This window comes from Cryptomeria japonica, chromosome 5 (assembly GCF_030272615.1).
Source record: "Cryptomeria japonica chromosome 5, Sugi_1.0, whole genome shotgun sequence".
Classification (NCBI taxonomy): domain Eukaryota; kingdom Viridiplantae; phylum Streptophyta; class Pinopsida; order Cupressales; family Cupressaceae; genus Cryptomeria; species Cryptomeria japonica.
In genome coordinates this window covers 106,759,226-106,781,168 of record NC_081409.1, presented here as the reverse complement: position 1 = coordinate 106,781,168, position 21,943 = coordinate 106,759,226, and the positions used below count along the sequence as shown (strand labels likewise).

General features: G+C 34.3%; 1 protein-coding gene across 1 annotated transcript in view; it reads right to left on the bottom strand.

The window, feature by feature from the left end:
* LOC131067323 (uncharacterized) overlaps positions 1–21,943 on the bottom strand; it is a 70,318-nt gene that overhangs the window by 34,648 nt on the left and 13,727 nt on the right. The window contains exons 6-10 of the mRNA XM_058002287.2: positions 21,763–21,814; positions 21,559–21,676; positions 21,346–21,376; positions 2,361–2,384; positions 2,039–2,163 (exon numbers count right to left, since the gene is read on the bottom strand). Of these exons, the coding sequence (XP_057858270.1) occupies positions 2,039–2,163; positions 2,361–2,384; positions 21,346–21,376; positions 21,559–21,676; positions 21,763–21,814 (350 nt within the window). The remainder of the gene's footprint in view (positions 1–2,038; positions 2,164–2,360; positions 2,385–21,345; positions 21,377–21,558; positions 21,677–21,762; positions 21,815–21,943) is intronic.

Genomic DNA, 21,943 nt, shown 5'->3' with positions numbered 1-21,943 from the left:
CCACATTTTAACTATGTATAATAGTAAATACTAAATACCATTACAATTACAGAAAGGATGCTCCTGCTTGGCTCAAGTTATTCTCATCAAGTATGCAATGACTGAAAAAATCATTCTTAAATATAAAATCAACGCCAAATAAAAATGTAAAAGACACCAAAAGAGGAGATTCCTAGAGGAAGATTGACTTCTTAAACACTAGCAAAGAGTATGATGATACTATTCAATCATAATCTCTCCTGAATTCAGCTTGACCTTCACATCAAAATCCCTTGTCTCCAACCAGTTATAGAGATGCACATCAACAATTGTTGTATAAAGCATGGCAAGTCTCTGGCCATATGTGGTAGGCTTGTAATGGGCAATGCATATGCCTACATGTGCATATGTACATAACGAAGTCTATACATGTTAATGCACTGTGCATGCATACAGACACGTGTATCTCTATCATGAAATTTAATGTATATATCTCACTTACACACGCTATCCTCCCAATCCTTATCCTACTTACTGATGGATAGTTCTTTAGACAATAGCCACACAGTGAACAAATAGGGTATTAAAATGTATATCCTTTCATGCATATATTTTGTATATCAATTTGAACAAAAATTATATTTCTGGCCAAAATACTGATTAAACATACAAAATGGCCTCTGCATAGCCTCAAAGCAAGATTGCTTAAACCCAATCAGGCAACAATCACATCCCCTGCTTAATACTTATGAAAGCATGCTATGACTAGTGCTGTATAAACAAAGTTCAATAAAGATGTACAGCAGAAATATTAGGCCCATCTAATTGTCAGTGAACGACATTTTGAACATCCTTTCGTTAAAAAAATGACAAGCAAGATAAGATACAAGTTGAAAGAGCACGTAAAACCATAGATGAAATACTCTGCGGGTTTTTCAAAAACTCGTGAGTACTCACAGGTCAAAACCCTAGCCGAGTCACTCGCCATTAAACTTGGCTCCGAGTTTCTATAAAAACACGCAGCGTTTTTGAGGAAATACTCGCGAAACCTTGCGTGTTAAACCCTATTTCTCGAGAAAAACTCGTCAGGAATTACAAATTTGATTCGCAGCTTCTATTTTTTGGCCATGAGACAAGATGCGCCAAGGTTTTCATCTGGTTTTTGAGCGCGAATAAAAATGTAATATGATTATATGACTGAATAACTAGGTAAAATGTAATATGATTATATGACTGTATTTTCAAATGTTCGATAAAGTTACCGAGTTATTGCCAAGTTTTTTCCCATGTTTTTGCAAGTCCCGAGTTTTTTAAAAATTTTGGGCTTGCTGAGTCATTGCCGAGTCCGAGTTTTTCAACTATGCGTAAAACTATCTACATTTAAAGTGAATCTATCTTTTGTACCTTTTTGAATAAATCCATTATGTATATTTAGGAGATAGAAAAACTATCACACAGGACTTTGCCTGATCTCTGTATTAAGCCTCAATTTTACCTAAGAATGACAGGGTTTGTCCTATCCTGGCATTAATATTCAAAAGGTAATATATATGTTTTTAGATTTGCAGGGACGAATATATGCTTATCTGTTAACAAGGCATCAAAATTATGGAATTAAATGCAAACTAAACAAAATCAACCATATCCTATTGGATGAATCTGAAAGGAACTTTACAGAATTAAGAAAACCTTAAACAAAAATCACATGCATCAAGAAGATTACACAGCATTTTGAATGCAGATATGTACAATAACATAGCATTTTCTGTGCAGCTAAACACAAGGACAAAATACACTGACATAGACCATTGTGAATCAAGGATCCAAAAACATGACCACCCCAGACTAAAACTATTTACCACTTGCTTACCAAATTGGAAATAGAAAAACAGTATACTTTTATATAAGCTTGCCAGTTTCCTGTGATTTTTAAAATCCTTGTGATAAGCAACTTAAGGGACTACTTTTTTACATAAAAGCATAAATACCAAACATGTTGTAGGGCTTCTCTATCAGTTATATTATAGATGAATTACAGATAAAATAGATGGACACATACCAGCAGTGCATGCAGAATGAGCAGAACCAGCTGCCACCACAGCAGTAGGAGGCAAAACATTACTCCTTTGAAACATTTCCACCAAACGTGGAGTCCACTCATCCTTCTGTTCCCTATGGCCTAACCTGTGCATCATCACCAAACATGGATGAGGAATCTCAAATTTACAATAGCAAAGATTAAAAAAATAATACACATTGTCCCACTATATTCAACTTTTCATATATTTTTATATTCATTAAATAATATTTTATTGGTGCATTTCCACATCTGCATGTATGTAACTAATGAAGTAAAGCAAATTACTGTAAGCTTTTCTTACCTCCCATACCCTCCGTAACCCCAACTGGCATACACACCAACAAAAAAATGTACAAGTAAGCTAATTTATCCCATAATACAAAGAAATTAAGAATAAAGGTAAATCACAGAGTCAAGAGAGACCAAAAGATGCACAGCTAATAAACTTGAAATTCACTAAAATTGCTATTTAAATAACAAACTTAATCAGTGATTATGAACATTGAATAGAAATTAAACCATTATTTGTTAATTAAGATGCATTGCCTAGTTATGCTCTCTTGTTTCTGTAACAAACACATACACAGCACAACAGAAAAATAGGCACTAAAGCAAGGATTCTATCTTTCAAAGCTGCTATTAAGGCAATAATTGACAGCCGTGCACTATAAATTTATAAATCTATTGAGGCTTAAACATTTCACATTATAACATAGATGTTCTTTAATCCTTTTGAAACATTGAAGGCCATTTTTTTACTATTGGTGGTTGTCTGCAGTTCAAAATTATGAAATATCACTTTTCCAGCCCAATTGCTTAGGGTATTTTAATAAATCCATAAACCAATCTGCCATTTGTGGTAATTCAAAGGAATCCATCCATCATGATCTTGAAATAATAACAGAGATGAGAGGTGGGTTGAAACTAGCAAAGTGAATCCACACTAGCATTAATCAGCACCAATGGCAACTTCCTAATAAATCACTCTTCCCAATGATAATGACTCACACCCACTTAACTATCTTTTGTCAAACCTTTAAAGTGTATTGTAACTTGCATATGTTAATATGAAGAAAGAATGAGATGAGAGCAAAGGCATGTAATCTTAGGTAGAGATCATGTCCTCATATTATTGAAATATGCCTAAGAATACACGACAGTTATAGTAAAAATAATCATGTCTACAGTCGACAGACTCTGACTTGAAGAAAATTCACAGATCCAAAATTTGTAGCTCAGCAAAAGTCTCAACTCAAAAAATTGCTTGAATTTATTAGAAAGCACATTTTTTGCAAAAATTCAAAGGCAATATGTATCCACTGAGTACAGAAGTGTTTTCTATTAAATTTGATTGATTTGAATACAAATTGGGTACAAAATCGCCAGAAACTCACATCATCATAATATAATAGATACTTAACTATTTGAATTTATGATGATTGCCTTTAAAAATTATCATCATAAGTCATAAATTGCATATTACAACATTATACATCTTCCTCTTCCCTAATCTAGCGAAAACTTAAGGAGAGGTTGAGATTCTAATCCTTGTACTCTATTGCAACTCCACACTCAGATATAGAAAGTTGTGCTTGTGGCTCCAACTTGACCTCCATCCTACTAGTAGATGGCAACTAAGTCACAAGGTTTGAATTTGAGTTCAAGTTCAAGTTCGGCAACAATAAAATTCGAATGAAATTCAACAGGAAAAAATTTGGAAAACAATTCAACATTAAATTCGCCTTATATAAATTTAGTTTTTTTTAATTATGACAGCTTCACTTATTAAATATAAAAATTAAAAACATTAAATTTAATTAAAAAGCTCAATATTAATAAACTAAATGCTTAAATGTGTTAGTTTTAAAAATTGAACAACATTAAATTAAATATAGTATACTTGTTAAATTTAATTTGAATATGTGAAATTTTAGTATATTTGTTAAATTAAATTTAAATACTTTAAATTTGTTATATGTTACATATAAATAATTTAATATCTAATTGGAATATTTTAAAATAAGACAATTTGATTTATTTAATTTTAATATAAGAAATAAAATAGAACAATATCAAATTTAATTATAATAAATATTAAATTTTCTAATAACAATTTAATTTAAATAAAATATTATTTGAAATTTGTACAGTTAGAAACATATATTATTGAAATTTAAAATACATAATTAAATTTTATAGATAAATATTGTCCTAAAAACAAATGACAAAAATAAGTTACATATTTTATTGAAAATTAGTGTAATGAAAAAAATACTTGATAAACTTTTATAGATGAAAAAGCCTAAAGAAAATAAAAAACGAGAAAAATCAAAAACCAAAATTTGTGGCCTTTCTAGATGTCGAGACCAACAGATCTAACTCACACAGAATTAGCAGAAACGCATTGACAATCTAACGGACCTAACTTGCCTAGGAGTGGAGTAAACGGTAATGAAAGACTCGTTACACGTTAGAAATGGTAGTTGTCGCACAACTTGACTGTGCTTTGCTCTTAGCGGTGGCTTACATCCACAATTAGCAATGTTTTAGCATATAAAACAGCACAAAAACCCTTATAACACTTGCCAAAAACCCTAAAACAGTTCTTTCTAAAGATATATTTCAATAAAAAAATATACTCGACTATTCCTCTATGAATGTCAAGGCGAATTTCAACGAATTTTATATATAAGTTTAATGTTCGCCAAAATTCGAATTTCATACTTGAAATTCTCCGAACCTTGTGACTTAGGATGGCAATGACTCATTTACCTCATCAATGTCAACCATTGGCAATCCTAAAGCTCCTTTTGTTGTAGCCAAATCCTCCATTTCTTGCCTCAAAATCAAGAATCTCATATACAAAAAACAATAAGGGCTCTTGTTCCCACCTTGTTCGGTCACTATAAGGATCAATGTCATCAAAATCAATGACCTACTCTAATTTGTCCTCTACCTTTCTTGTGTGAAGCCGAAAGTTGTATCGCACAAAGACAAAGTCATTGAGGTATTTTTGAGTTAATTTATTCCTCTTCTTTGTGTCCATGGCCTTGAACAAACTCAATTTAAACTCACATTTATTAGAATATTTAATTAGCATTTTAATGGTCATTAGTGTAATTTTTACTTTATTTAGTTTTCTATTTTTAGAAGCAATTGTTCTTTTTAGAAACATCACCGCTTGTAATTGCCTATTTAAACGGCTCTCAAATTGAATAAAGGAATCCAATTATTTGAGCAATCAATTTTTCATGGTACCAGAGTGGGTCGATGGGCTTTTTCAAGGTTTGGCGAATTTTTTAATAAAAAATCGTAAGCCCTTGCCTGAAATTTATTTCCAGAAATTTTTCAATCAATTTTTTTTATGAAAAAAGTTGTTGGAGTTTTTGGGTTAAGGATTTTGTGTTGAGCAGGAATTTCTTGGTCCAAATCTTTGAGGGTTTTGAAAAAGAATTTCGTGGAATTCTGGGCGGTTTATTTTTATAGGGTAGTTCATTGATAGAATGACCATTAAGGGAGGAGGGTATTAGAATATTCAATTATTATTTAATTAGTATTTTAATGGCCATTAGTGTAATTTTTGCTTTATTTAGTTTTCTATTTTTGACTTCTATTTGTAGAAGCAAATGTTTTTTTAGAAACATCACCGCTTGTAATTGACTATTTAAACAGCTCTACAATTGAATAAAGGAATCCAATTATTTGAGCAATCAATTTTTCAACATTTAGATGTACTACAATGTTGGCACAAAAAGTGGAGGACTAATCTTTGAGGATTTGGGATACTTGCACCCCAATCTATCCACCAAGAACCTATAGAATAATATATTTAAGGAAACCACATTTTATCAATAGTTATAAATTTGAAATTTGTACTTCTAAGCTAAATGTGATGTAAAGATTTCATTTTTTGTTACTAGGTGACTAAGTGGTTTTTCCTTGGATAGCTAGTCCCAAAGAAAAGAGCTTACCCCTACCAATCTTGTAATTGTCCAATTCTTGAGCAGTGAGGTTGTTATCCTCTCAATGCATACCATGAGGCCTCCATAATCTCTCCATTACAATCTAAGAAGCTATCCAAATATAAAAAACTAGGATTGAGAAAGTACCTTGTTGCATGAATGGGTTGGTGGCGATCAAATAGGCCTATCATAAATGTACCAAATTGAGTTTCGATCCCCATCTACCAAATTAAAAAAAAATCCAACCAAGGGCTCAAACACCTACAAATAAAAACAAACTAAAGTAACAAATTTACAGTGAAATACTAAAATTAAATATTCAATTTGAATTTTAAATCAAAGTTTTGAGGTCATCTTGGTGATCCCTACAGCGCTTTGTACAAAATGATTATCAAAGACTATCCTTGCAAACCTTTCTCCTTCCAACTTATTTGAATATGATGAGTCTATTCATGCTCGACTCACAAACATTTGTTTCAAAGAAGTCAACAAGCTAATAATGCTTTGCAACGTTAGTAAAATCATTGCAAACTTTGTAACAACCAATCACACCAACTCTTTCCAATTATTGTGATGTCTCATCAAACTAAGAACCCAAGGGTTATTATAAATAAATTTTGTTATGCTTCTTGCATCTTCTACAACTGATATCACCCAAACATAAGCAAGGGGTCCAAAAGAGTGACTAATGCCTCTCTTCAACTTCTTCTAGAACAACTTCTTACAACATTAGACTCAAAAAAATTTACATGTTTTACTTTGTCAAAGGCACCAACTAACTTCAAAAAATTTACCTTGCCATCTGAAGATACCAAAAAGTTGTTAACAATCCATCCGTCCACCCATCTAAAAGAGTAGTGCAGCCACATTTTCACAAATATTTCTTTTGATCTTCCACAACTGACTTTGTCTCCTCAGTTGCATCCATGAGCAACTTCCCACTTAAACCTTTTTGAGGTGTCTTATAGCCTTTTCCTACTATTGCCAATGCAAATACCAAATTCTCTTGATAGGGTTACTCACCACATTGAAGGGAGGTTGTTTAAGTACCAAAAAATTGGCACATGGATGATTTGCTTCTTGATGCACCTCCATTTTCCACCCTATATCTTCCAAAAACAATTGTGCTCAAGGTATGTTTCTACGTACAAAAAAGCTATGCATTGGGGGTGGACCACAAACAGAGCCAACAATGCCTTCAAATGTTGTATCTTCGTCTATTTTTGCTTGCAATTAAGGACCCTGGGCACTAGCTATAGATGTTGTTATGGCTGCTCATCTTCTCCCTTCATAATTTTTTCTGTTTTGTCAATGCAAGGTGTGCATTCATCTCTTGTTTTATCTCTTCTACAGTGTTGGTACAAGGCTTGGCATCATGATGAGCTATTCTTACAAGATGTTATTTGACGTGATTGATGCCTTAATGATATAGGTTTTGACATCTTGGGCAAATGATTGTCGTAGTTGCCAATCTTGTATGAAACATTGAAATATTTCCAAACAAGGACTCTAGCCTAATACGGAGTGGGAGTCTAATCCAAATGCCAAGGGTTCTCAATCTACCATTGTATCTAACCTAAAAGTACAAATTATAACATTATAATTTTTATATACAACAAATATTATTATAAATCAGCATAAATTTAGCATAAAACAAGTATAAATCAGCATAAATTCAATATAATCTAATCATTTTATTCCAAAAAAAGGTATAATAAAAAAATAATTTTGCATAGTTGTTTGAATAAAATTTCAAGATCTTATTTATGTTGGCTTTCATCTTTTCAATCATTGAGTCAATGTCATCATATATCTCTCCTAGACAAAGTTTATCCATGTTGGTATAATGGATAATACTTAATATTGGCTCAATGAAACTAAAAAAGATATTCAACACGATACAACCAAATGCATCTAGGATCCTCCGATTAACATTTGTTGCCCTTGTAGTGCTAGATTGCCTCCATATGGACTAATTTGGGTTGATGGCCATGTCATAAACTACCTCAAAAACCTTCAAAAGTCATATCATAACAATTATGTTGGAGGAAAAATAGGTATCAACAACCTATTTGAAAATTAAAATTAAAAATTACAAAACTTAAAATTTAATATAATTTAAAAAGTCTACTAAAGTAAATACATGTTTTATTAAAATAAATCTTATTCCTTCACTTATCTTCAACAACTCCAATTTTTTAGGATGTTATGAATGTGTCTCGCAACATATGGTGGTTGCTCATAAACATTTCAATCTCTTCAACCTCAACATACACCTATTTGATCCAATAAATTTTGGTGGCGAGTTTTTGTAACGTAAGGTTGAGGGAGAGGACAGCACAAAGTGTCCAAAAATGTGTGAATAACAATCCTCCACAAATAACCCAACCACTCTACAATTTTTGCCATTGTTTGGTTTGATTTGCACAACTTTTCAAAGGCCCACCTCGTCAATGGCTATCAAAGGAATGTTAGCAATAAATGCACCATCCTTCACCTCCTCTTTACAATCCACAACTGTCAAAAACCTTGCCCCTTTAATGGACACTACAATAACATTAATTAATGGTCATTTTTTGCATCTTTCCATCCATCAAAAGCAATGGACACTCTTATTTTAGCCTACAAGTCCCTTATAGACTTCAATGACTCTACAAACTTCACCTCTTTTTCAAATAAGGTGGTATGCACCTACTCAAAACTCAAGCCCTTGTACCCTTTTGGAGACGCATTAATTACTTTCACCATTTCTTACCAATATGATAAGCAAACAACATTGAAAGCCAATCCATTTGCATACAAACATCTCACTATGTGTCTGTTGGATATCTCTTGAGACTTATCTTGAAATGCCATTTCCAATGGTCACACGTTGACCTCTTATGTGTAAAGGCCACAGGTTGTTCTTCTAGTGTAGCCAAAAATGGGTGGCTCTTTATAAGGCAATGGAGAGGGCTCCATTACTTAGAGCCTTTCTTTAACAAAGGACGATTCGATTTACAATCTACAACTTGATTTGCTTGTTCTTCCTCATTAATATATGCCATGACTTGTGCTTTAGGAATGGATACACAATTTTTGGGGGCAAGCTTTTATGCCTAGTCTAGGGATGTGGCACAAATGGCCTTCCATCCAATTGTATGTGCTTGAAAACCAAACTTCACATCCACTACAAATCCAAACACAACCCCTCACCACATGGCAATTGTAGTACCAGCTCAACATAATTCCAAAGGAGAGAGATTAGGTTTTGTTTTGAACTAGACTTGACCCATGGAGCTAGAACTAATTGCCATTGTAATACCTATGACAACAAGTTCAATAAACGACACATTTGAATAATTGAAACAAATGAAAACAAAAAAATATATATACAACTTAAATCAATTTAAAATTTAAGCATGCACTCTAGATTCATAAAAAAATGAAAACAAGAAAAAAAAAATCAAAACAAAACAAAAGAGTTTATTTGTAAAAAAAATCAAAAACTTGGAAAAAAAATGCTCCCTAAGGAAATGTCCCCTACCAAATTTGCCCTTGTCCCCTATAGGGAACATTTTGGGGATGCAAGAACAAATAAGAAATGTCTCCCTATTCACCATGCAAGAAAATAATAGAAAACATGTAAAGGATGCCATAATTTTGCCAAGAAACATTAAGCAACAACTAGTTGCCCCTACAACCCAACAACATTTAACAATTAAAAAAAAGGATGGCCAAGCCACAAGAACCCTATCTCCCCCAACCCTTCAAAAAATACCTAAACCAAATAGAACCCTCAAAATAACTAAAAACAAAAGAAGAATCTCATTTTACAAGAGCAAAATAGTAGAAAAAAGGCACTAATGCATCAAATCCACTACAATTGAGATAAGTTCTTCATCTACCAAATGTTTGTTCAATTTCTTTTGCATTTTTTTAAGTTTTTTTTATTTTTTAACATATAGGGAGTGCATTTCAATTGTTTCCTTCAATTTTGAGCTTCCAACTATGTTTTAAATTCCTAACAAAAGCAAACGATAAGCAACAATGGAAGTATAGTGAGTAAAAAGATTGAAGTTGAACAGCAACAAAGAACTAGAACTAAAAGTCACAGAAGTATGGCTGCCACTAGGGGTTCTTCTAAGAGTGGAAGTATAATAGGGCCAATAAGTTCAAATAACTCATTTGAATGCCCCTTCAAACTCTTCAAAACCTATGCAAAGGCCCATTTGACTCTAAAAAACCTCTCTTACAATTTGTATCATGAATGGACAAAGTTAAGAAGAAAAAAATTCAACGGAGGGTTAAGTATGGCTATGCCATTTGTGCCAAAAAGACTATATGAGCAGCTATACTAGAGTCTATTGTCATCTTTTGTGGGTAGATTGACAAGAGGTAAAAAGTTGTGAAACTATAACTCTAGCTAAGAAGGCTAAGGCAACTAGACTGCATATGTAGGAAGAGGCAAAAAAGAAGGGAATTTGATTGGAGAGTATGCAACCTAGTGTGGCATTGCCTAAAGAAACGTGGATATTAGAATTCAAAGGGGGGAGGATCCTACTCCTACCAAGAGAAGAAAAGAACTAATAGTGTTGCAGAGTTGTTTCACATACAATCATGAGAGGAAGCTAAATCTTCTATTGCTAAGTTTTTCTATGTTCATGCCATAGTTTCATGTGGTACGTTCTATTAAACAGTTCAAAGATGTGATAGTTATCAATCCCTCATTTGTCCCACCTGGAAAACATAAGCTACACGCCACCCTCTCTGATAGGGAATATTCTAAATTGAATGTGTTGATGGAAAAAATGAGGCAAACTTGGATAAGCGATGGATGCTCCATTATCAGAGATGGGCGGATTGATATCAAATATCAATCACTCATCAATATTTTTGTCACAGTATAATTTGCTCTTATTTTCATGATGTTATTGAATGTTCAAGGAAGAGGAAGGATGAAAACTTTCAACTTCAAATTTTGAAAGATGCCATATAGGAGATTGGAGCCTCTAATATTGTACAAACGGTGACCAGTTCAGCCTATGTGTAAGTTAGTTGGATTAATCGTTAAGGGTGCTTACGAGCACATCATTTGGACCCCATGTGCTCATGCATTGAACAATTCATTGAAGGACAGTGGGAAGATAGATTAGGTGAAGCCAATGGTGTTAAGAGGCTAGAGATGTGCAAAGGTTCATTTGCAATCATCACACTTCACTTGCTTTGTATAAGCCTTTTTTGCAAAACAAGTTCCTCAAACCAAATACTAGATATGCTAGCTACTTCATTTTGTTAGAGAGGATGTTTGAGGTCTTGGAGGCTTTACAATTAACAGTAGTTAATTCAAAGTGCAATAGATGGGCAAAGGCGAGCACGCCTAAAGTAAGAAGTGTGAAACAAAAAACCTTTGATGATGATTGGTGATCCACGATGAGATAAGAAATTGTTGGTTTTACTATTAAATTTTTAAAAAGTTAATTTATTTATGTTTCGAACTTGTGCATTATTTTTTTCTTTGTAATATCATTCACTCTATCATTTGAGTCTTAAACTTTTAACTCATTTTTTAGGATTCTAATTTTTGTAACTTTTTTGCACTTGCAAATTTATTTGTGCAAGTCATAAGATATACTAATACACACTCTCCTAACCATGAAGAGATCATGAGACTTTTAATAGCATGTTTAAGAAGATGAAGCAAGCCATTTATAACAAACATCCTACTTTGAGATTTTATGAAGTGCATCTTAAGCCCATTGTGGCACAATGATGAAATACTTTGCATAACCCACTTCATATAGCAACCTATGCTTTAAATCCAAATAGTATGTGGCTAAGCCTAGAAAAGTGCCTTCTTTTCATGATGAAGAGGTCAAAGAAGGGCTAATGAAGGCCCTTCAAAAAATGCATATTCATGAGGAATCTTCTTTACTTCGCACATGGTGGCTTGCATTTGTCAATCTCTATGGTCCAACTTTCAACAAACTAGAGACTAGGATGGATAGAGGTTCAGAAGGTCCAGTTGACCCTATTAGATGTTGTTGTGGGATGGCAAAGACGCACCAAAGTTGAGGATACTTGCCACTCGCCTCCTTTCACAAGTTGTCAATTCCTCTACTGCATAGAAGAATTGTTGGTCCACATATAGCTTCATCCAATCAATCAAGAACAACTTTACTTCTTGGCCATCGAAGAAGTTAGTGGTCACACATAATGTCTCATGGCTACAAAATAGACATAACCTTGAGTATCGTCAAACACCAATCTCACATTGGGATGTTGATCTTGCAAATGCTATATAGATTAATGCGGAGACACAAGATGGATTGGTTGGGGTTCCTAGCCCATTATAGATGTAGTAATACAAACTCAAACTCCAATTTTGATACATACCTACCAAATGTAGATATTGATTAGGGATAATCATAGGTTTTCTATGTTTTTGTAAATTTGTAATTGAAACTTGCATTCTCTAGGCATTTTGTTCTAATTCTTATATAATATATTCACATTGAAAGGGGAAGCATTTGAGTTACATTAAATTGTTTGTCAATTGTCATGCAAAATCTCAATTCAAGTCAATGCTATGTATTAAAGCTCTATAATGTATATGATGAATGCTTTATAATGTAATCATATGAATATTAAAAGTTTCTTTATATTTTTAAACTTTTCTTATTTTTTCAATAGCCATCCCCTGTTGTCTCCTAAAAAATGTTCAAAAAGCTTCTCAAACCAAAAACACCTATCCCTTGTCTTCCCCCATCGTGAAAACTAGGAGGAACATATGAAGAAAACCTACTTCTTTTAAAGAAATCTTCCTCTTCAATCTCCTTGGTAACAAATGGGCTGTTGCAAATGCCTAGGAATAGCAAACCAACCACTTCAATGTTGAAGATATAACTGAGATAGAGATCATCAATGCAATGTTCCTTATTTATTTCGTCTAGTATCGATTCATTAGCTTTCGTTCTTTTCTTGCCTTGTTTGTTATCGGTGACTCTTCGTGTTGCTACAGTTGTCGGTGAAGGTGATGTGGTTGTCGATGCAGATGTAACTGTCTGTGCCTTTCCCTCTCCCTTCGTGTGCCTCTTCACTGGAAATTCTGATATGTTATATTGATTATTCTTCATTGTCTTGTGTTCTCTTCTTTGGCAGTTTCAATAGATTCATGATCGGCTTCTCTCTTTCATAAAAATCGTGTGATTGTGTCTGTCAGATCAGAGATATTATGTGTTCCTTCTACATCCAGAATTTTCAGTCATATGAAGGTTTTTAGATTGTATGCGGGATGTATCATCTGAGTTTATTCTTATGATTGATTTGTAGAGAATCAAACTCAAATTATTGTGATTGATAGTAATTTGAGACTATCATCAGTTGTATTCTTTTCTATGATATAATAAAGTTCATTTTGAGTGGACTGGGTTTTTCACCCTCAAGTGGAGGGTTTTCCCAAGATAAGGACTTGTGTATTTGTGTTTCATTCTTTATTTTCTGTTTTCAGTTTTTCTATATTCTCGTTCAAGTTTTAACATGGTATCAGAGCGGATCTAGAAGATCGACCCAAAACTAGAATTTTTTAAGTTCTGTAATTCTTTCAGTTGTTTGCCTAAGTCATTCATTATGGTGAACGGATTGAAAGTAGAAGATAGACGCCTAAGTCATTCATTACGGTGAACGGATTGAAAGTAGAAGATAGACTAGATGGTTCGTCAAATTTCTCTTCTTGGAAATTTAGAATTTTGATCACTCTAGAAGAGAATGATCTCCTTGACTATGTCTCGAAAGATGTAGAAGAACCTTCTACTGATGCAGAGAAAGTTCAATGGAGAAAGAATAAGACCATGGCTATGAAAATTCTGATTGATTCTGTTAAGGATCATCTGGTGCCTATCATCTCTAAGTTGGATTCAGCTAAGGAAATGTTTCAGACTCTAAAGATCTTTATGAATTCAACAATACCAACAGAGCTTTAGCTGCTGCATGTGAAAATGTCTGGAGGAGAATCTGTTACTTCTTATTTCATGAAGATTTTTGAGTTAAAAGATCAGCTCAGTGCAATTGGAGATACTTTTGCTGATAAAGACTTGGTTATGTTAGCTATGAATGGACTTCCCATCTCCTGGGAATCCTTCATTCAAGGCATTAGTGGAAGAGATGATCTTCCTAAATTTGATAGGTTGAGGGCAAATTGCATTCAAGAAGAATGCAAACAAGAAGCAAGAGGTTATGGTCGCAAATCTCATCATGAAGATGATCATGTGCTTGCTACCCATGCATCTAAGGGGAAAGAAAAGAAAGGTAACTTCAAAAGATTTAGAGACAAGAATGTTGATTCAGCCCCTGATGCCAAGAAAAAGTGGAAGGACCTTTCTAGATTTCAGTGTTTTAGGTGTGACAAATTTAGTCACTTTGCTAGAGATTGTGTATCAAAATCTCAGCCTCAAGCAGCTGCTGCAAATGTTGATAATCCTTCTCCTCAAAGAGAGTCAAGTGAAAATTTTGAAGGATTCTTATTTATTTCTGCACTTTCTAGTAATGTTCCTACTAACAGTGATACATGGTTGATAGATAGTGGAGCATCTCGTCATATCACTGGTTTTCATGAGCACCTTTCAAACTTATCATTGGTGATGATGTTTGCTAATCTGTGAAGGGTGTTGGTTATACTTCTTTTCAGTTGGACTCTGGTATTCCTCTTCATTTAAGTGATGTCCTATTTGTTCTTGGTATTAAGAGCAATCTGAATTCTATTTCTGCATTAGAAAACAAAGGTTATCATGTTGCTTTTGCTGATGGAAAGGTACTTGCATGGAAGAAGAACTCTACTATTCAATCAGCTCATGTTATTGGTGTTTGTCATGATAGTCTTTACAAGCTTTCAGCTCATCCTATTCAAGTCTTATTAGCTCATGGTTCTTCAAGTTTAAGTGAATTGTGGCATAAAAGATTTGGTCATTTAAATTTCAAAACTTTGTCCTCAAGGACAAGGTTGTCATTGGTCTTCCTAAGCTGAATCAAAACCATGAAGGTGTTTGCAAAGGGTGTGCTCTAGGTAAGAACATTAAGAGCACCATTCATAGTAGTGAAAATAGGGCAAAGAATGCTCTAGAATTAATTCATTCTGATTTATGTGGACCTATGTCAATTGCTTCTCTTAGTGGTTTTGGGTATTATGTCACCTTTATTGATGATTTTTCTCGAAGTGCTGGATTTACTTTCTTAAGTCTAAAGAGTCTGATGAAGTGTTGTCCAGATTTAAAGAGTTCAAAGCTCTAGTTGAAAATCTATCTAGCAAGAAAATAAAAATTATTAGATCTGATAATGGAAGAGAATATGTTTCTGATGTTTTTCATAACTTTTGTGTTGAAGTTGGGATTAAGAGGGAGTTAAGTGTCCCTTATAATCCTCAACAAAACGATGTGGCTGAAAGAATGAATAGGACAATTGTTGAAGCAGCAAAGGCTATGATTCATGACCAAAGTCTTCAAACATTTCTTTGGGCCAAGGCTTGCAGGACAGCAGTTCACATTCAGAATCGTAGTCCTCATCAAATTCTAAACAAGTTGACTCCAGAAGAAGCTTTTACAGGTGTCAAATCAGATGTAAGTTATTTCAAAATCTTTGGATGCCATGTTTATATTCATGTTCCTAAAGAGAAAAGATCTAAATTAAAACCTTCATGCAAGAAAGGCATCTTTGTTGGTTATAGTGAATCTTCAAAAGCATATAGAATCTACATTCCAAGACAAAAACAGATTGAGATCGACAAGGATGTTTCTTTTGATGAAGATGTAGCTTGCATGAAATTCGAAGAATCTAACATAGAATCTGATAAAGAAGATTTTGAGCATCCTCAAGATTTAGATACGACTGATCCGAATCCATCTTCAGACATTCAGAGGGAGTTTACAGATTTAGATCTTGTTGATTCAGCTAATCCAATTGATCCAGTTGACTCTATAGTTACATCAACAGGTACTAGTAATAGTTCAACTAACAAGAAAAGACCTTTGTAAGCTAGACACACTATGGAAGATGCTGAAAAATATGCAATCCCGCGTGGTACTTTCAGAGAAAGTAAAAGACCTCACAAGTTTGTTGGCTATGTATCTTTGATGAGTCATATCTTAGCATCCGAGCCTTCAAATGTTGAAGAGGCTTTAAATCAACAAGTGTGGAAGGATGCCATGATAGAGGAATATCAATCTATTATGAAAAATGATGTATGGGACATTGTTCCAAGGCCTAAAGAAAAATCAGTGGTTTCTTCTAAGTGGCTGTTCAAAATCAAACATGCAGTTGATGGGAGTATAGAAAAGTACAAGGCCAAATTTGTAGCCAGAGGTTTTTCCCAAAAGGAAGGCATAGATTTCGAAGAAACCTTTGCACCAGTAGCACGTTACACTTCTATCAGGACTATCATATCTTTTGCAGCTGTTAAGGGTTGGAAACTTCATCAAATGGATGTGAAAACAGCCTTCTTGAATGGTAAAATTGAAGACGAGGTTTACATTGAGCAGCCAGAGGGCTTTATTATTCACAATAGAAACTCTCATGTATGCAAGTTGAAAAAGGCCTTATATGGTCTTAAACAAGCCCCTCGTGCTTGGTATGAAAGGATAGACCACTATCTTTTGAGCTTGGGTTTGCTAAAGAATGACATTGATCCAAACTTATACTTCAAGGTATGTGATGATAAGGTGCTGATTTTAGTACTATATGTTGATGATTTATTCCTCACTGGTAATGATGATCTCATTGACAAATGTAAGAAGGATTTAACTTCAGAATTTGAAATGAAAGATCTTGGTTTGTTACATTATTTCCTTGGACTTGAGGTATGGCAAAGACCAAATGATATCACATTGAGTCAAAGTAAATATGTAGTTGATATTTTGAAAAGATTTGACATGTTAAGAGTGTAAGTCTATGGTGACTCCTATGGAAGTAAATCTGAAGAAATTACATGATGATGCAACTACTTCAGATTTAGTTGAGCCTACTATGTATAGACAATTAATTGGCTCTTTAATGTACTTGGTTAACACAAGGCCTAATATATGCTATGCAGTTAATACCTTGAGTCAGTTCATGTGTGAACCAAGGCATATTCACCTTGTGGCAGCCAAACATATATTGAGATATGTACGCCGTACAATTGGACTTGGCTTAAAATTTTCTTCATGTGTAGCGCTGAACTTGCAGGGTTTTCTGATTCAGATTGGGCAAGCTATGTGCATGACAGAAAAAGCACTTCAAGTTGTTGTTTTAGCCTAGGTTCAGCAATGATTTCCTGGTGTAGCAGGAAACAATCTTGTGTTGCACAAAGTACAGCTGAAGTAGAATATGTTGCAACTTGTGTGGCTGCAAAAGAAGTTGTGTGGCTTCGGAAATTACTTGCAAGCTTGTTTGGACAACCTTTGGAACCTACTGTGATTATGTGTGATAATCAAAGTGATTATGTGTGATAATCAAAGCTGTGTGAAACTTTCAATTAATCCAATATTTCATGATAGAAGCAAACATGTGGAAATTAAGTATCATTACTTGAGAGACATGGTTCAGCGAAAAGTAGTTGAACAAGTATATTTCTACAGAGGAGTAGACTGCAAACATTCTCACCAAGCCACTTCTGAGAGTGAAGTTCTGTTACTTCCGAGAAAAGCTTGGTATGATGGAGAATGATGCTCTTGCTATGAGAGAGTCTCAGCTTCAGTGATACATTGCCTGTAGTTAATGAGTTCTTCTCTGCAAGAGAAGTTCGAGATGAAATCCCTTGGTTGATGAGTTCTTCGCTACGAGAGAAGTTCGAGGTAAAATCCCTTGATTAATGAGTTCTTCTCTGCGAGAGAAGTTCGAGGAGAAATCCCTCGATCCACCCTCTAGGAGTAGGTATGGTGGAAGTCATGTGTAGGACTTTACAATTTTTTATTTTTTGGTATTATTCATCCTCTAGAAGTAGCTATGAGGAATATTGTTATACTAAGATAAAAACTTTATTGAATAAAATATGTGATGGTTTTTTGTTGACATCTTCTGAGTTGCAGGTATGTGTACTTGACATATGTTGACGTAATGAAGATCTCTCTCTTGCTAAGAGGGAGTGTTGAAGATATAGCTGCGATAGAGATCATCGATGCAGTGTTCCTTATTTATTTTGTCTAGTATCGGTTCATTAGCTTCTATTCTTTTCTCACCTTATTTGCTGTCAGTGACTCTTCATGTTGCTACGGCTGTCGGTGTATATGAGGCTGTCAGTGCAGATGTGACTGTCTATGCCTTTCCCTCTCCCTTCGTGTGCTTCTTAACTGGAAATTCCGATATGTTATATTGATTATTCTTCCTTGTCTCGTGTTCTCTTCTTCGGCAGTTTCAATAGATTCATGATCGGCTTCTCTCTTTCATAAAAATCATGTGATTGTGTCTGTCAAATCAGAGATAATATGTGTTCCTTCTGCATACAGAATTTTCAGTCATATGAAGGTTTTTAGATTGTATGCGAGATGTATCATCTGAGTTCATTCTTATGATTGATTTGTAGAAAATCAAACTCATATTATTGTGATTGATAGTAACCTGAGACTATCATCAGTTGTATTCTTTTCTGAGATATAATAAAGTTCATTTTGAGTGGGCTGGGTTTTTCACCCTCAGGTGGAGGGTTTTCCCAAGATAAGAGCTTGTGTATTTGTGTTTCATTCTTTATTTTCTGTTCTCAGTTTTTCTATATTCTGGTTCAAGTTTTAACATTCAAAACATCCACTAATCAATCTTCAAGAATGGAGTGTTTCACCTATCAATCTTCATTGAGCTCCATCATGTTGTCTCACAACCCTTGAGCAGGTATAACTCTCGAGATTACAAACTCCCAAGCTAACTAGGCAATCATCCATTTGAGGTTTATCCATACTAGATTCCCCTTCATGTCTTTAAAGTGTGGGCTTCTTAAAAAACATACAATTCATTTGACATAGTAATCTTTCTAGGCTCTCCTACAAATGCATATGGAGGATCTCCAACATGGTGACAAAGTGTGTCAGCTTTAGCTTCAAGAAGTACCTCAGCACATTTTACTTCAAGATACCCATAGACAAAGTGCATGGCTGCCCAACCTTCTAAGTTAGCTCCATCTTCATTGTGCCGGTCATTTAGAGCAACATCAACAAAAATTTCCATTTTTGAAAAATATAATAAAACTCAATATTTTCAGACCTTAATACCTTCTTGTCGAAATTTTGAATAACTTCAGGACGTTGATCTGCATAAAAGCATCAAACAAAACATTCACTGCAATCCACAAGCCTTTAACAATATACAATTTTGTTTAATAGATCCCCACAAGCTAGCCAAGCTTTAAAATATTAATAGAAGAAGTACTCAAAAGTTTAGATACCATGAATCTTTCACATGCACGCACATGCAAGTTCATGCAAGTATGTGTAACTCACAAACATGCACATGCAAGTTATTTTGCATGAAAATTCCTACACGATTCTTTGAAAAAAATCTGCCCACACAAAATAACCAACCTGTGATTTAACATTGAAACCTCATGAGATTTTCCACAAGATCCAACTTCATTTCGCGCAACTACCTACTCTAATACCATATTATGAAAATTAATAGAACACAAGATTTTAATATTCTATCAAATAATTGGATTAAATTATAATGAGATTCATCTTCTTACATAGAGATTCAAGAATGAAACCATACAAACGGATAAGCATTACATGACTCACTTAAAATTAAAAAGCAAACTTTAAAAATTGAAATAAACTTGCCACTAAGGTGACTTTATTATAACTGTGGGCCTTATTTTTTTATAATTTAATATTATTTTAATAGGACAGGACCTTGGACAGCCCTAGGTCAAACTGGATTGAGACTTATACCCAAATCAGACCATACCGATACCAACAGGCTCCAAGACCTGAACTGATAACATAATTTATTTGGAAAAATAATTTAAACATGAACAACATGTTGGGGAAAACTCAAGGGACTTGCTGGCTTTGATCACAAAATCACTTATTACATAATTTCTGCTAGGGTTTCAAATGCAGAGACTGGGAAAGTCTCTACAAGGAGTCAAAGATCTAATTCCAAGGCAGAGCCTGCATGTATGTTATTTCAGAGCACACACATGGTCAAATCTATCTGCTGAGACTCATAAATCTGCTTCAGCAAACAATAAAGCACTGACCAACAAAATTGACCAAGTCTGCATTCAAAAAACAAAGAATCAATTCAAAAATTAGAATAGCAATAGAAATGTTTTGTATTATATTATTTTTTAATTGCCAAGCTTTTTCACCAAGTCTGAATCTAAGCCAAAAAGCAGCTTGTCTAGTTTTCACCAAGTTCAATGCTCAAAACTATGGTTCAAATAATATCAGGGATGGACTAGGGAGATATAAGGAGAGGTGCAGCCATCATGGAGGGAGTGCACGGGGAGACATAAGACTGCAGACCGGAGAGATAAGGGGCCACAGCGATCTGAGTGATGGAGAAATAAGGAGTCGTGGAGGGACAAGGAGATAAAAAGTGATAAGGAGTGCTTGATCGACCTTAGAGAGTGGCAGGTTGGAGTGATAAGGTGCTTCACAGAGAGATAAGGAGAAGAATGTAGGAATCAGCAAGAGACAGATCTAGGAGGTGGTAATGCCTCGGCAGTAGCAAATTACCACGGGGATGGGGTCCCCCAATGTGACCCCACTGGTTCATAGCTCCAGTCAAAAGCAATTACCAACCAAAAGAAAAGTATCGGAGATGGACTTACTGCAGCTAGAAGAGGGAGAAACTCGGAAAAGTACAGGATGTCCAGGAATATCGTCAACCAGGAGAATGAATAAAGGCAAGATGATTTCTGCCTCTATGCTAGAGATGGACCAAGTTTTTGTACAGAAAAACCCAATTTGTGAAGAAAGAAATGCCTTGCCATGTAGAACTTGCTAAGAATGGTCACAACATACAGAGAAATATCAATTATATCATACTTTGTGTGCAGAATTCAACATCCCCTTTCACCATGATTTGAGGATAAGTAAATTGTCCAATCATCAGATGAACATTTCTAAAATTTGTTGAATAAGAATAGTAAATTTGTTGGCTCCATGTCATCTAAATTATACAAAACTTGCTATATCTCTATACCATAATGTGCCAATTTCAAAAGAATAAACTCAAGAAGATAAAAATGATGCATTTCCACTCACTATTTATAATTATGAATCAGTTTAAAATAAATTTCTAAACAAATAATCATATTGAATTTCGCTATCAAATGAAGATTTACTTGCTTTGACAGGGATAAAAATAAGGTCAGATACATACGTGTAAACAAATCCATCTGAATCCACTGCGACTGCAAGCATACAACACCAGGTCATTTATATGTTAGCCAAGATATTGTTTTCAAGCAGGTCCAGATATGTAATTGGTTTAATGAATTTTTTCTTTTTAACTTAACATATGAAGATGATGTGCTGCAAGACCATTCCAACATGAAATAAAAGAATGATATTTTTATAATTTTAAATAGATTACCTGTGTGATTGCTACCACATGCAACTTTAGTGATGGTTTTTGCTGACAGGCTAGCAATAGCACGAGGACGAGGCTGTGCTTCATAGGCTAGTTTCACTGCAGACTCCTTCGCATTATACTGAACAAATATCAAAGCTTAAAATATATTTGTGACTTTGAAAATTTTCTTAACTGCCAGTTTTATGGACATAATGCACAATATACCTCATTGTCAGTTCCATGACCAAGCTGACCATACTGTGGAAGACCTGCAGTCCTGCAATGTATGAATTTGCATATTCTTTTAAGCGAGAACAAATAGCATCATGGAAAACAATAAAAGTTGACTCAATCAAAACATACAAAATCATTCAACAACTTGTAAAATACTTCTCTCTTGACATCC